We start from the raw sequence: 14,687 nt of genomic DNA on the forward strand, positions 1-14,687 counted from the left end.
CTAAATTGATGCCATGTTATTTAGTGTAGATGAATGATTCCACATCATAGATGCACTAAATTCACAATCATGCCAGTTTTTGCTATTAGCTGTCAACGTCAATTGTGGTGCGATTCTCGCATCGCCAAGAAAACAATCGAAACGTACAGCACACTGCATGACAAGAATGTTTGAGCTTGAGCTGACCGTGCTGCCATGTAAAAAAAGTAAAATACTTAAGTATTAACGGGTTAGCCGAAGGGAAAACGGTTCAATTTTAGATGGCGCCAGTGTGTTACAGACAGTATTTGAATTTCAATGGTGGTGATAAAGACAAGGAAACTTGCACAACAAGATATTTTTAAGACCGTCATGCTAAATTCCAAGCGCGCAAAATTGACGGATGGCTCTGCTTTCTGTTGATTTTAACTTTATGGGCTGCAGTTGTTAGATGTGAGATCGGTAATTTCTAATCTTTTTGACAAACTGCCTAGTGGTGGAAAGTTGCTGTCGCAGTAGTGAATAACAAGAATTAAACTTGTGCATTTATCAAATAGTAGTGTAAACCTAGGTCTATTCACTAATGCAAGTTAATTTTGCATGGGCTTAGCATTTTACGAGATCACAAAATATAGCGAAATACTTCAATGGCTTCTGAGGTGATTTTCAAAATTTGCTTACACCCACATTCTTCGATGGGAATAAACTTTACCTTTAAGGTGCCCATAAGTCACCATTCGCAGAATACGAGTGATGATTTGTGCGAATGCTGGAAGCATGATATTTGTCCCCTTCCTAATTCTCTGTCCAACAGGATTGCCGTTTAGCTGTCTAGTAAGATGTAACCTCTGCATTGGGTATATGGCCCAAGCCGTAACAGATATCTCGTTCAATTTGATTTGCTACATATTCATACATTTTTTAATTAGTCTTGTAGATTGAAAGGAGAGACAAAGGTACAAAGAAGTATGGACCCGTTTTGTCAGGGTGAAGCCTGCAGCGTGGTAGTTTTGATAGATCCACCCGACGCTTAGTTACGACAAAACAATAAATGTCTTTAGCTGGTTGTCTATCAAATGCTACCTTACCGTGGTAAACCTCCGAAGAGGAAAGATAAAATGTCAAGAACTTATAAATTGTCCTTAATTTTTGAAGAACTTATTGTTCTCCGTCCAGAAGCTGACGGAATCCTTGCATGAGCAAATAAGTGTATTACTTAATTTTTCTCAACCTTTTTCCCATTTTACTTGATTTGTATCAAATTTGGTAAATTTTTCATTTTAATAAGATTTCTTACATCATTTAACTACTTGTTATTTAATTGTTGGCCCCTGTACTCATTTAAGTAAATAGCATCAATACGAAACCTTGACTGTCATTATTAAGCAGCTATTCCATCTAAGCCATATTTTCTGTTGCCAAGTCTTTAATCCCGTATTTTTCTTTTAGCAGTACCAAGTAGTTACATACCCACCTAAAAACCCATTTCTGTCTCTACATTTCCGATCGTTGTTTCTCTAATGTTTCTTTAACCAATAACCTCCACATGTCCACCCTCATTGTTATTCGAATTGGGGGAATCAAAGCGGCTTTCACAGGAATTAAATTGTCACTTTTGCATGGTAGCAATACACTCAAGTCTATGAAGTGCAAAAATGATGTTTTATTTATAGTAATGCACACGACTGCAGACAGACTGGATTGGAATAACTGGCACTGTGAAATGGCGTAAAATAAAACAATGGCGCCTATACTTCAAAGTCTCATTCTCATAGCGAATTTACGCACACATTAGATGTATTGTCCTTTCGTAAACACTTCCAAACTTCATCATTTTCCCCTCGTTTTTCAGCCTTTTTGGCTTATAAGCCATTGAGTGCTCTTATTGGGATCAAAAATGTGTGCTTTCAAATCTTATCAGATGAGACGAAAAAGGTAAATTGCGTAGGAATTAGAGAGTTTCGTGGATTTTGTATGCTATTTAACTCAATAAATAAGTATAATTAGCCAAACATTAACCAGGGTTCTTTGATGCAACAGGTAGTGTTCATGCATCACTACTAATCGTTCTTACAGAGTTGTCGAATTTAGCATTCAACCCACTTCTCTTAGACAAACCCACTAACATTCAGTTGCTCTAGCATCTTCTTATTGAAAGAATGTTCTAAGTTTGCAATATGTGCTAGCGGTACTGGATAATTTTTAACTGGTCATCCTGCAATCGCAAATTGATGGCTTCGGTCGCCCACAGGCAGCTGTCCTGAGGACCGAGTTATTTAAATTGAAACCTTCACTAAACAATTGCAAATTTGTTCCTGTTACCTATTCTTTTAAATTGGTGAAAGCAAATTATACGCTGCATCATAATACGTGATTACGCCTTGATAATATTAAAAATAATTTCTGTTGGTCAAACATTAGAAAATGAATTAAAGTTAGGTGTACATATACTGGCACTATAGCATTTTGACTGGATCGACTGCATTTTTTGCGCGTACGTAGGAAAAGTTGCTTCCTAATTGATTCCTTTGTATTAGAATCCCTACAAATGCTATCTTTCCGAGGTATATTATTACACATATTAAGACATGCCGAACGTAAAAGCTGTTGTGAATTAAGGAACCGTGTAATATGAATCGCACTTGAGCATTTACAAATATGACCCACCTAGGGGTTTTAGATACTTTACAAACAAATCTCCACACATATTCTAAAAAACTGCACGAAATGCTTAAGAAGGTGAGCTAAAGCCCGCACATGCAAGGTTGATCCAATTATGAAGGAAAGGACGTCCATCTTTTATTGCATCTATGCTTATGTATGGGGCATATAGAGAGATGCTTGACCCCGGAGACAAATAACACAGCACCATAACAAAGGAAACTGAAGAGGAAGAAATAAGTTTATAAGTAGTAAATATTGTTTCTCATAAGGTCGATGTTTTAAACAGATAAAATGACTGGTGAACATTTGGTATTAGATTTTAAATATGTTCACTCACCAAGCCGCAAAAATAATGGTCGCCTTATCAAATAAATGGCGTCAAGTTTCGCCATTGGGACTCCCAACTTGTTGAGACTCAGGTAAATTCATTTCTATACGGCAACTGCTACATTTCACATAACAGTAGTTCTGCATAAATAGGTCACCATTTTTAATGAACAAGTGCAAACTAGACTAAAGAAAAGCATTAACCGCTTACGATAATTTTAAACAGCAAGGCATTTTGCCACATTTTGTATAAAAAATTATGCTAAGCATCTGTAAACTAGGGGACGTGGAAAAGATACATTAGCTTTCACATTAAATTAAGCTTGAAAGATGGGAAAATGCCTACGAGGGTGGCTTGAACGCATGTGCACTTACTGTGTATCCCGAGTTTCGTAAAGCCGTCCCTTCAGGGAAGGTGTGGTTCTGAGTCTTTCATTTTCTGATCTGCAGCATGTAGCAAAAATAAGCATTTGGTTGATGTTTGCTTGAGAATGAGAAATTATTGAGCATAAAGGGGACAAGTTTGATGTAGTCAACTTGAAACGTCTGCAAACTTACAAATTGTGTCTCCAGTAAAGTGATTGGGAGGAAATTCAAGCGTTGTAGTCTGTGTCTACATTCAGGAATTGAAAGCAGAACAATAGTAATTTGAAGTCACTTTCCGAAATTCCTTCAATCTTTTATGCAATAAAACTGCATCACTAATTACTTATGCTACACATCAAACTGGACGAACCCCAAAAAGTCTATAGAAGTATTTAGGAAATATCTACGGAAATGAAGTGAGCAACAGTAGCAATAAGTTGCCATTGATTGCATCAAAGCAGCAATTTGGCTTTTCTCTTGGTCCTGTTTAATAATAACCTCAGGTACATTTATACATGCCTTGTAAAAGCGGCCGACACTTGCCTTGACGCAAGCGCTTAATTGGTGCTGGAAATATTGTGCCGCTATCGAATGACATGAAACATATTGAATGGAGGCATGCACTCATTCTGTCAAGGAATTAGCTAACAAGTGTAAAATTTTGAAGCAGTGCTTACACCGCACTCAGCTCTGTCCTCAGATCCAAATATGACCCATAAACAAATGCTTACCGGGTGCGTATTTTCTTTGAAAATTTAAAGTAAGTATTACTGTACCTATTCTGCTTCCTCGGTATGTTTATATCTGTTGCTACTTTGGACTAAATTGCTTTCTTCTTAACCGTAAGTTTGTCTGCTAGACTAAATTAGCCTTTTCTAAACATTACTTTGTCATATAGACTACTACCGGACTCATTTTAGCCACAATTTTTGCCATACGTGAAGGCGACAAGATTTCAGACGTCAAGAGCACTGTCCGAGTCAAAATTAGCTTTGTGGGTCAGAAATCGATGTGGAAAATTAGTCTTTGGTTCACTCGGCGAATCTTTCATACTCGCCCTTTGCAGCATAATGTCGATGTTGATGACAATGGCATCACCTGAATGGTAGAAAGGGGCTTCCTTTGACCACGCCTGCTTTGGCGATAGGGTCTATATGATTACCAAGTCTGTGTCAGATGTCAGTAGTTTTACATGGGCAATTATACTAATAGAGTAATAGACAATACGCGTGGTTGGCCATCAAAGAAGAGAGCAAAAACGTGGGGGAATTCGAGCATCTGCTATTGGCTAAGCAATATGTTAATATTTTATTAGAACCTAAAAGAGGTGTCCAGCTGCAGCGATTTCTTGCCTAACTCCAAATCGGTGATCCGTTTTGAGTCACGACTCTACTACTGATTAATTTTTATGCTATTATTCACTATGGGAATGGCATGGACATAATATTGATGTTCCTACTAGTGTTTCAACTAGCTTTTTAACGTGTTAAATGAGGAGTACATGGCTAAGTAACTGAAACTTCCACTTGGTTGGCAATGTAATTTGCATGCTGCTTGTGTTTCGCTTGCTAAATGTCCACTTTATACCATGGAAAACTCCCACCATTGACACAGCATAGTATTAATGCTCTTCGTTACATTTCCCTTGTTTTAAGTCATTTTGGTGATAGACGCTTAGCCACAAGCCCGTTGCAAAATCGTTTTAGATTTACCGAATTCTAACCCATAGGACTTAGTATTAGTACATTTGCCATCATCACACGTCAACTAAGACTGATTTCCCAAAATCACATGGTTTCATAACTTCTCTAGTTGTTCCTCTCAGCAGAGGAACTAGTTGATACTCTACCAACCTAAAATTTGCTGATTTTGTTAAATTTACAGCAATGATACAGATTCCTTCTTCTTACCAGCTAATCCAATGATGGTGAATTGGAGGCAAAATGTCAGCTTTTCAAATGTTTGCAAAAATCTGGTTAACATGGAAATTTTAAGCGCTAACTATTGGCACTAACTTTGATTAGAAGAAGTCAAATGATGTCAACTCAGATTTGGGTGAGCATTAAATGGTAGTGCTTAGAAGCTATTCTCATTTGTCCATCAGCCGCAGAGTTTGTCTATTTAGTCATCAACGGAGAAATCCAGCGGCAGTCTTCCCAGCCCATACTAGTTACTCGACCATCATACGTGTAAATGCATGACTGTGTACAAAACCAAAACATAGAAGGGGATGCGATTTTATTCTGTGGGAATTGAGTATATCAGCATGTTAAAGACGGATTCGCGTAAATAAAGTAGTTTGCAAATTTACTCTAATATTATGGAGTAGTATGTTTTACCAAATGTACAATAAAAGCAAGCGACTACGCCAGTCACAACTTATTGAAGTGCGAACAAAAGAAAGACTCGTGAGGACTTAGAAAAAGGCCTTGCAAAAATGATTAATACAATTTGTCTGAAGTATCACAGACAGTTGAAGGACTTTATTAATTCAACGATGATATCTTCTCAGGCGATATGGCTTAACTTCTGAAAAGAAGTGCTTCAGAAACGTCCACCTCATTAGTCTATGAAACTTACTTTTTATTATAAGGTGTGGTGTAGCAATATGAACCGCAAATTCTATTACTACCGAAATCCGCAAGGAATATTGGGTCATTATCATTTGTATATTTAAAAAATACCCTGAGTAATTTTAGGAATGGTAATCTTTCTATCGTTTACCTCACCAATTTGGTTTTAGGTTACTGGAACGCTTTCTTGCCTGCGTGGTGTCTGAATGGTAGTACGGCATGCATTACAGTTCCGGTTCCTTCCATCAAGAACTTTTCTTAGATTAGTGTGCATAGGTTCAAAGCAGAACATCCAAACTAAAATTAGTTCCGAATGCACTATTTGACGTTAACCAACGCTAGTGAAGCTAAGGCCCTGCAGCAGATGCTCTCAGATGCTGTTTGGCTTGAGCACAAATGTCAAGAATGATACGCTTGCACCAAGTTGCGTCTCTTACCATTCATTCAAAAGCCAAAGACCACATAAACCTATGCAACCTGTGCAATTCGTAAACACCATGGAAGCAGCAAGCTTAACTAATCTTCAGGCACCAAGTGAGGGAGAAACACTAAAGCTAGCTGTAAAAATCCGCAACTATGGCAGGTCTATGTCATTTTAGACAGTAAAATGAGTGAAATTATTAAAAAACAAAGCATTTGCATAAACTTATATTTAATTGCAAGATTTCTTTAGGCATGCTTGTGTACTCTCTTTAAAGTTAAATGATTGATGTCGTCCTATAATATGTCGACACAGTAAAGGGATTTTGGATCTAGGGGTGTATACACGAGTTTGTGGTATCATGCACGATTTCCTCACACACACAAGTTCATTTACACACATAAAGTCATTTTTAATAAATGCAGAACTAAAGTCCATAAACAACATTCTGTTAGAGCCTTTACTCACATTTGCGAATGAATGGTTTCGCCAATTTTTGGGATTGTGGTCACTAAAACCGATAGCAGTCCACCATGATAGTTAATCTAGTACACTCCGTATCCACTTCGGTGCACATTTTTTACTTTATTACAAAAAAAAACAGATGTATGGACTTTTTGCAGATGATGCTTGGAAACTGCAGCAACTATTAACAGTGTACGGCTCATTTTCCTCTCATTCCTATTTATAAACACAAGATATCCAGATAGAAAGTCGCAGGTATACGCAAATTGCATTCATAAGTATGAGGCATGTTGTTGGGTAAATAACAATGATGTAATGCAAAAAAATACCACAGACTATTGCAAGGAGCAGTTGGTACTCCTCCTCCAGGCCTAAATTTAGAAGGCAGTGTTGAATAATTGCAGTTAAAGCGACACAAGAACCCACAACTACAAGGATTGTTTTAAAGCGTCCCTTAATGTACACCATGTGTCCCTCAGAAGACAGTCGGATGAGGTACACACTTGGATAAACATGGCTGGTGTTCCACGTTCATAGGGGTAAGGTCGACCAAAATACAAAAGTACATGTCAAAGATATGTGGAATGTAAGGTGATGACACTGATATGGATACCAGGTCATAGAGGAAACAATGGCGTTTGCAATAGCGAACCCACTTACATCGGCTTAAGACGCAGTTTTGACCACCCTTAACGAAGTCTCCAAAGAACCATGCGTCCACTATGCATTTTGAAACATCTCAGGGTAATCAGCTTGGGAGTAAATCGGGGTGTCGCTAGGCACAATCATTGTGTCCAGACTTGTAGTCTAGCAGCCCATCTATTGCTTTTAAGAAAACTCTTCTCGATTAGGGAAGACAATTCAATTGGTGTCACGTGTCTTATCACGCAAATGCTAAAAGTGTTAGTTGAGAGGTTCCTGCTTGCAAAGGCCAGCAAAATCTGTTGTTAATGTTGTAAAATTATGCATGAATTTTATAATCTCAATGTTCTAAAAGCCAAACTCGACAGGATTTAAATGCAACAATGCAAACAGACTTCATCATGCAGAGTTGAACGCAAGCCAACAGCATTGTTAACTAAGAAATTCAACTTCTTATGCAAAAGCATGCCGAGTTAGACCGCCAAATATTCAGCAGTGGGCAATGAAAAAAAGGAATTACTAATTCGACTACCTATAGAAAGAAGTAATGGGCGAAACTACATTTACTCTTTTGTATAGATGACCCATTTCCGCACCCATTGGGTAGTTGCTAGCAAGCCTATTTGGAATAGATTTTGAAACTGCACAACATTACTAATAAATGAAAAACGCTTTCAAGTTCTGCAGTTTAATTTGCCTACCATGCCGTTGAGTGGGAATGAATGCTGTACCCTATACACATTCGTCTAATTTTGATAACTTGTTAAGGTCGTTTATGCTTTTCCTCGATAGAATATGGACGAACAGTTTTGAAAGAGGCTTTAACCAAAATCCAAGGAAGGAGGTGCAATATCCAGGTCAACTTTCTTAGTTGCTTACCTATTAATTTCCTACAAGAGAATGAAATCAAATTGCCACTGCAAATGATCAGGATTTGATAAAGATTTGGACATAAGACACAACCATGTGCATGTTTCCAAACTCGGGCACCTTTAAGGTTTGCTGCACCTAGACTCCGCATGGTAGCAACTTTAACCCATTAAAGGGACGGAGATTGACAGATGATTGTGTAAATGTGCTTGATTGCGAGTGATTATTTTGCCTCTTATGGTCAATAACTTGGTAGACAGCATATGATTGTTTGACCAATGAGAACTCTCAACAAATGACGTAGGTGTCAAGATGCATTTCAGCGCCCTAAGTCAATACCATAGCTGCAGTAAATCATGCAAAACTAAATATTTTGTCATAACCACGAGTTCTTAAGATCAGTTTGGCCCTCCACAATTAGTTTTTTACATCAAATCGATCGTGTCAAAGTACAGAGAAGTCTAGATCATGGTGTTTGTGAAAGTTAAATGTTTTTTCTCGAAGGAGAAACCCCACACAAACATGCCATGATTGTTGAGCAATTCTATTTTGGTTGAGGTTTAGTCAACCAAAAGATATCGATACGAGACAGCCAAATATGGTCGCACTGCTTTATATCATTATAAAGAGGCGCGACTGGAAGAGCCTTCTTGTAAGGTTTGGGATTGGCCTAAGACGAGAAACAGGGTTGATAGGACTTTCTCCTGCATGAGATACTATGTTAGTAGAGGACCTAGTCTGGCTCCATCAAGGTGTCAGGTGTAATTTTCTTGGCCTTCGACAAGTGAACGAAACAGTTTGCAGGAATGCAACCGACCTATTATTTGTCTGTAAGGCAGAAAAATCGGGTCTCATCCATTATGCTAGACTGGACCGGCAAGAGCCGACCCGTATCGCCGGTACTGTAATGACAAATGCATGGACTATTTGGCCGCCTCATACTATATAGACCAAAAGAAGATTCAGAGTCACCACTTGCTCAATGACTTTCTGAATTTGCATAGATTTATTGCCTTTGCAATCGGCAATCCTCCCTTGAATAATAAATTCCAAGTCGTCTAATTGCCTTCTCATCTGTAATTACAACAAAACAATCTGCTGTTGGTATATTGGGAAGCAGCCTGTTTACGGTGAATTCTAGGGAAACAGTGACGAATGAAATGAGCGATATCGGAAGCTGCTGATGTTGGCTTCAGCGATGTTTGCGAACCCTCTTAGTGCTGCCACCAAAGTCACATGGACAAGTATTGAACAGGTATACGGACTGAGTGAGTATTTTTAAGGAGTGCCAAATTACGGATTTACCAGTGCTAACACATTTGACAAGAGGATGTACTTCTCTGTGTTAAAATCCGTTAAGGCTTGGTGTGCCACTTTTATTGCATCTTGTGCATTTGGCATTTCCCAAAAATTCCAAAGAATTTCTTCAAACTGCATCTTTAATGCATTTATGCCTTATCCAGGAAAACAATCGGCAAGTGGCCTCAGGAATAATGCAATCTATAACGAAAAGGTGCCTTTTCGTTGTCAAGCGATGAAAGCAACTGTAGTAGAGATCGCGGGATGTTTTGCACCTTTTCTATGTCACCACTCAAATTTCTCAGATTCATTTAAATGGTCAGAGCATTGACCTCCAACTTCAAAATGGCTGTTTTGAAAATTCTGGATAAAGCCGTCTCGATAGCTGCCACAGTTATGTTCATCTCTTCAAAAATTGGGAAGGACTGTAGTGTGACTTGCTCCTGTCTACCCAACAAACGAGTTCAAACTGTTCAGAGGTCATCAGCAGCCTTGTTTAGATCGGTGAGTTTCGTTAGCTTGCTGGATGCCACATATTCAGGCAAGGGTAGAGAAAAAGAAGCAAAAGAATAGCAATGTATACTCATGCACCTCATTAGGGGATTTTTAATCTTAGATCAGTTATAAAAACTGTAAGAGGGATATTTTCGATAAGTGCAGAGTAAAAAACGCTTAAATGACAGTAAGGAAAAGTAGAAAAGCAGAAAAGTTTCATTACTGAGTTAATCAGATACTTGCATCTGCGTCACCGACAATGTTTGCTGGTTTTCACATTCGTGTCCCAGAATGCACTTCAAGGTAAGACATTTCCAGAGACGTCCCTTTATTTTGTGCTTGTTGCATAATCCACAACGGAGTATGTAAAAAGGAGGGTGAGGTAGAAGAGTGAGAAAGAGGGAGGAGAGGAGTGAGAGCAATGGGTGTAGCAACGAGGTGAATGCACAATACTTGCTTTTGCCTCCACCACTACTTGCTGCGGTCCCTTCCGACGGCGAGTAGACATGGTAATGACCATCGCTTTGTTAACGGCTGTACGCAGTTCCAGTATCACAATCACTAGGGCGCCCTTGAGCTCCGAGGAACTCGACCCTTTCAGTTGCTGCGAAAGCAAATTCATGTTCTTCTCTGCATATATTATTGTCTGCTTCCAGATCTCTCCCTCGTTCTCCATATGCTGGTTCTGCTCTTACTGCTGTTCCTTCTCACTTTTCGTGCTTACTTCAAAACTGAGATCAGTGCCTGTTCAATCCATCACTTCATCGCACCGTCCTTCGATCGCCTTCTGCACCTTGATGGCATGTATCACCTATGTGGACTTATCCACAATTGGTTCTCAGACACTTGAGTTGGTGACTTAAAATTACATTGTTTTACTTTAAGATGTGATTAGTTCCCCCCTTAAGGTAAACAGCGTTTTCGAAGCTGTCATGCTTACAGGTTACACAGATGAGGTAATGGCATGCAAACCACAGCTGTCCTGCAGGCGGCTGCTCAGAAGATGCATGAGCTATAGCAACCATCGCGACTAAGAGGCGAGATGCGTTTCAAATTTTGTAGAATGTGATTAAACATCAGTTACCTCAAGGATTTAACACGACAGGTCAGATACACGTTTACGTAGTCTTCATAAAGGTCAAGAATTATGTTATATGCATGTCCTAGATGGATAGATTTGAGAAAATAACTTACACAGCTATCGATGCCGATTCGTTTGCAAAGGCACACAAGGTATACATAGGTAATGACAAACTTATATGCAACAAATTGCAGTCATTTTCCAACATCTCAACTGGCTTTCCAAGTCATCAGTATAGCATCAGCACCTAAGACAGTTAGAGATCTGGTGTCACTGGTTTTGCAATCAATCACATCTCTGATGGTATGAGTGTCTAATGGCTATGTCTAGGTGGGGCAACAACTAGTAGTGTTGTTTAGAAGCAATCACTAGCAATACAAGGAAACCTCCCCCTATGCACATTGGAATGGCAAACTGTGGTTTTGCAGCTTTTGTCGTTACTGACACTAATTCATTCATTTATAGGAAAGGTAGGGATAGCGCAACATGACCACAGATGCGTCCTGGTCGCAAGTCGACATGATGCCGTGGACTAGGGTTGACGTGAATCGGGCATGGTCTGCTGGACATTATTCAGACACTAGCCGTCCGTAGATGCGTCGTCCGAGATGGCTACACATTTGCATACACCATCCCAAAGCGCAGAGGGCGGCTTCCCCCGCTCCGAATAAACCCTCTTTTGTGCAACGGGTAATTTTCTCCTAGACTTGGCTAGTAGCGACATCACACATCCCAGCGTGTCGAAGAGAATACAAAAATCAGACGAATTTAGTGCAAATCAAAGTAGGACATCGATGAAATAAACAATTGTGTAAACATTCGTGCATCAGAGTAAACTGTCTGATGGTGAACCTGGCTTGTAGGCGTGTTTGCATCATAATTCATACAATCTGTGACTATGGCAATATACTCATTTTTAAAATGTGCAAGAAAATTAAGGCTTTATTGTTTCTCGTTAAAGCTAGGTTCAATAATGTTGGTTAAGGATAAAATTAATCAGCGAAATTGACAATAGCCTGCGTTGGATGGGCGCTGACGCGATAATGATGACGAAATAGCAGTTAGTCAAGAGAAGGTGAGAAAAGCATAACTAAACAATGAATTGCGTGTGTCAAAATATTATACAAAGGGCATCAAGGTGTGTCACATTTTATGCCACAAAGTATGGAATGATTCCATACCACACCGATGTTCCATCGTGCTCCTTGCGAACTTTAGGCAAAGGTGGGTCCCCGTTAAGGTATGCCAACTCCGCTAGGAGCCCGAATGATGGAATGACAATATGCCAAGAATTTCACAACCTTGCGACTCAACGCGTCACTGAGTGCGGATTGGTTTGCCGTGACCTTGAAATCGCATTGCTGCACCATTCATTAAATACGTGGCTGGTTTGCTTTGCAGCCATATTTTGCCGACTAACATGAGCTCCGTAAGACTTTTCGCTTCAGTCATTTTGCATTTTAATGATGAAATATCAACTGGTCTTATTTTACCTTCCGGTGTGAGCAATTTGTTTCATTTGTTTCCTTAATTTCCTCTGCGTTTCTTCAATACAAGTCCATTAAATCTGCATTGAACTCACACAATTCGCAATCGAATTATTACACAAGCATTCTTAAAGGCCAAAAATTTCATATTTTCCTTTCTTTGCACTGGGAATTTAGCTTTGTTCTTCGAAACACATGCCTATGATGAATTTGTCGAACTATTTTCAGTCTATTTCGACGCCACTCGATCCATGGTACTCAGTGCCAACATGCCACGTCATTTGTTCTTCTAATTCTTGGTACAGGCTTATTCAGACGAATAGGATATGCTTCTGACCATGTGTTTATAACAAAGATACATTCCTTATTTGTTTCACCGCACTAAACTGGGTAAGCGCGTATAGCATTAAAGCATCGCTGACCCCGTCTAAATAAACATTTGTCATCCTGTTGCGATAGGCGCAATCGAAGTAGTTTTAACTTTACCGACTATAGACAGTTGAATGGTGTACAGTGGCTGGTTACTTGCGGATCGTGTGAACACATTTAACAAAAGCGTGGTAGTTAGCCAGCTACTCTACTTGTGATTGTGTTATTACTCCTACCAACCAGAAGCGTGAATCGCCAACAGACAGGGTGAAGATGAAGGTTAACCATAGAAGGGACGCTTAAGCCGTTATAACAGGCACTTGATGATGTAGCCTAATGCGCGGATATGTGGCTTTTTCTCTATAAAAATAAATTCCACCAACCCACAGGAACAAGCTGTTAATTTATCTGCAGAATTGGTGTCCCTTGACAAAGGCCTTTGCTGGAATAATTTTGGTGCATTCCGCAAATTTTATGCCGATAAAATACATGTCACGAAAATGGATTACTCATTCAAATAATTCACATTCGACTCACTTTTCAAATTATGCTGTTCGGACACCCGAAGACAGTTTGGGCCTAAACTAATCATTGTGCAGCATTCCGTTTAGAGGTCCATCTTCCCCTACATTATTGGGGTTTGTTATCATGCTCCACAATTGCAGTTATATTAGTGTCGCCTTTTGTGGTAGCATTACAGAGGAGATACTAACAAACCCTAATTGGTTCACGAAATGTAGTGTAGGGCCTGGTGCATCCTAGGTCTAATTCAAATGTCTCGTTTCTTTGACCCGACATGCCTCTCCGCCTCCAGATGACATGTCCAACAACTCAGCGCACGTTTATGAAGGACGTGCAGCAGCTGTACAGGACAATCGACGACTCCACTGGTGGTCAGGCATCCATCATCGCGGTCGATGAGATGACGGTCAAAGTTTCTCTGCGTCCCAAATCCGGCTACAACGCACATGCAGAATTCCTGCTTACTGTGAGTTTATTTCGACATTTCTGACAAAATTTGCATTTGTGTCCAAATTCACCAGAATATTTCATCGCCTACACTACATATGCTATTTGCGTGGTCAAAAGGACTGCAGTAAGTATCATTAGATAATTCTATCGTACCTAAGTGGAACTGCTTCCATTAATTTGGCAGCAGTCATTTAACGATACTCAGGTGCCTCATTTGTTAGACATTATCGTTATTTTGCACATCACTGGAGATAAATCGGAAAAATTGCACAGCTAATGATCCATAAAACGTGTTTAATCAGGGCATACTTAACTTTAGATCAAGTGTGGCACCACCTATCCCAAGGAGAGTCCTGATGTTTCCTTCCACTCACCGATATTTCATCCAAACATCGCGCCATCATCTGGTTATATATGTTTAAGCCTTTTCGACGACTGGCGAAGGTGAGTAGTTGAGTGTAATTGTCAACAGCTTCAATGTAGTAAATTTGGCAACTGGCAAATGAAATCTACAACCATAAGTAAGGAAACTGAAGGATTGCAGTATTTCGTTTTATGACCTCGGATTCCTGAACACAGATATAGTGCGTTGAAATACAGACATGAGCACCATTTTAGGCTGTACAGATGGCCTTATCTGCTTTACTTAAAGCTTCTCTTTTTGGCTTTCCTGATAT

At 39.5% G+C, this 14,687-nt stretch overlaps 2 protein-coding genes across 2 annotated transcripts in view; one reads left to right on the forward strand and one right to left on the reverse strand. All coding sequences in view use genetic code 11, as the record gives it.

Annotated features, from left to right (window-relative positions):
- Positions 1-9,744, reverse strand: EGR_10036 (hypothetical protein; the record flags this gene model as incomplete). Its single annotated transcript, XM_024499285.1, has 10 exons — positions 1-190; positions 932-1,120; positions 1,478-1,695; positions 2,350-2,646; positions 3,703-3,920; positions 5,247-5,308; positions 5,917-6,021; positions 6,727-6,788; positions 9,250-9,381; positions 9,613-9,744. The coding sequence occupies 10 exons, from the start codon at positions 9,742-9,744 to the stop codon at positions 1-3; spliced, it is 1,605 nt and encodes a 534-aa protein (XP_024346295.1).
- Positions 9,745-13,834: 4,090 nt separating this feature from the next.
- EGR_10037 (NEDD8-conjugating enzyme Ubc12) overlaps positions 13,835-14,687 on the forward strand; it is a gene marked incomplete at both ends in the record, with an annotated part of 3,314 nt that continues 2,461 nt past the window's right edge. Inside the window, 2 exons of the mRNA XM_024499286.1 lie at positions 13,835-14,026; positions 14,330-14,454. Of these exons, the coding sequence (XP_024346296.1) occupies positions 13,835-14,026; positions 14,330-14,454 (317 nt within the window). The remainder of the gene's footprint in view (positions 14,027-14,329; positions 14,455-14,687) is intronic.

The sequence above is a fragment of the Echinococcus granulosus genome, assembly GCF_000524195.1.
Source record: "Echinococcus granulosus chromosome Unknown EG_S00185, whole genome shotgun sequence".
NCBI classification, from domain to species: Eukaryota; Metazoa; Platyhelminthes; class Cestoda; order Cyclophyllidea; family Taeniidae; genus Echinococcus; species Echinococcus granulosus.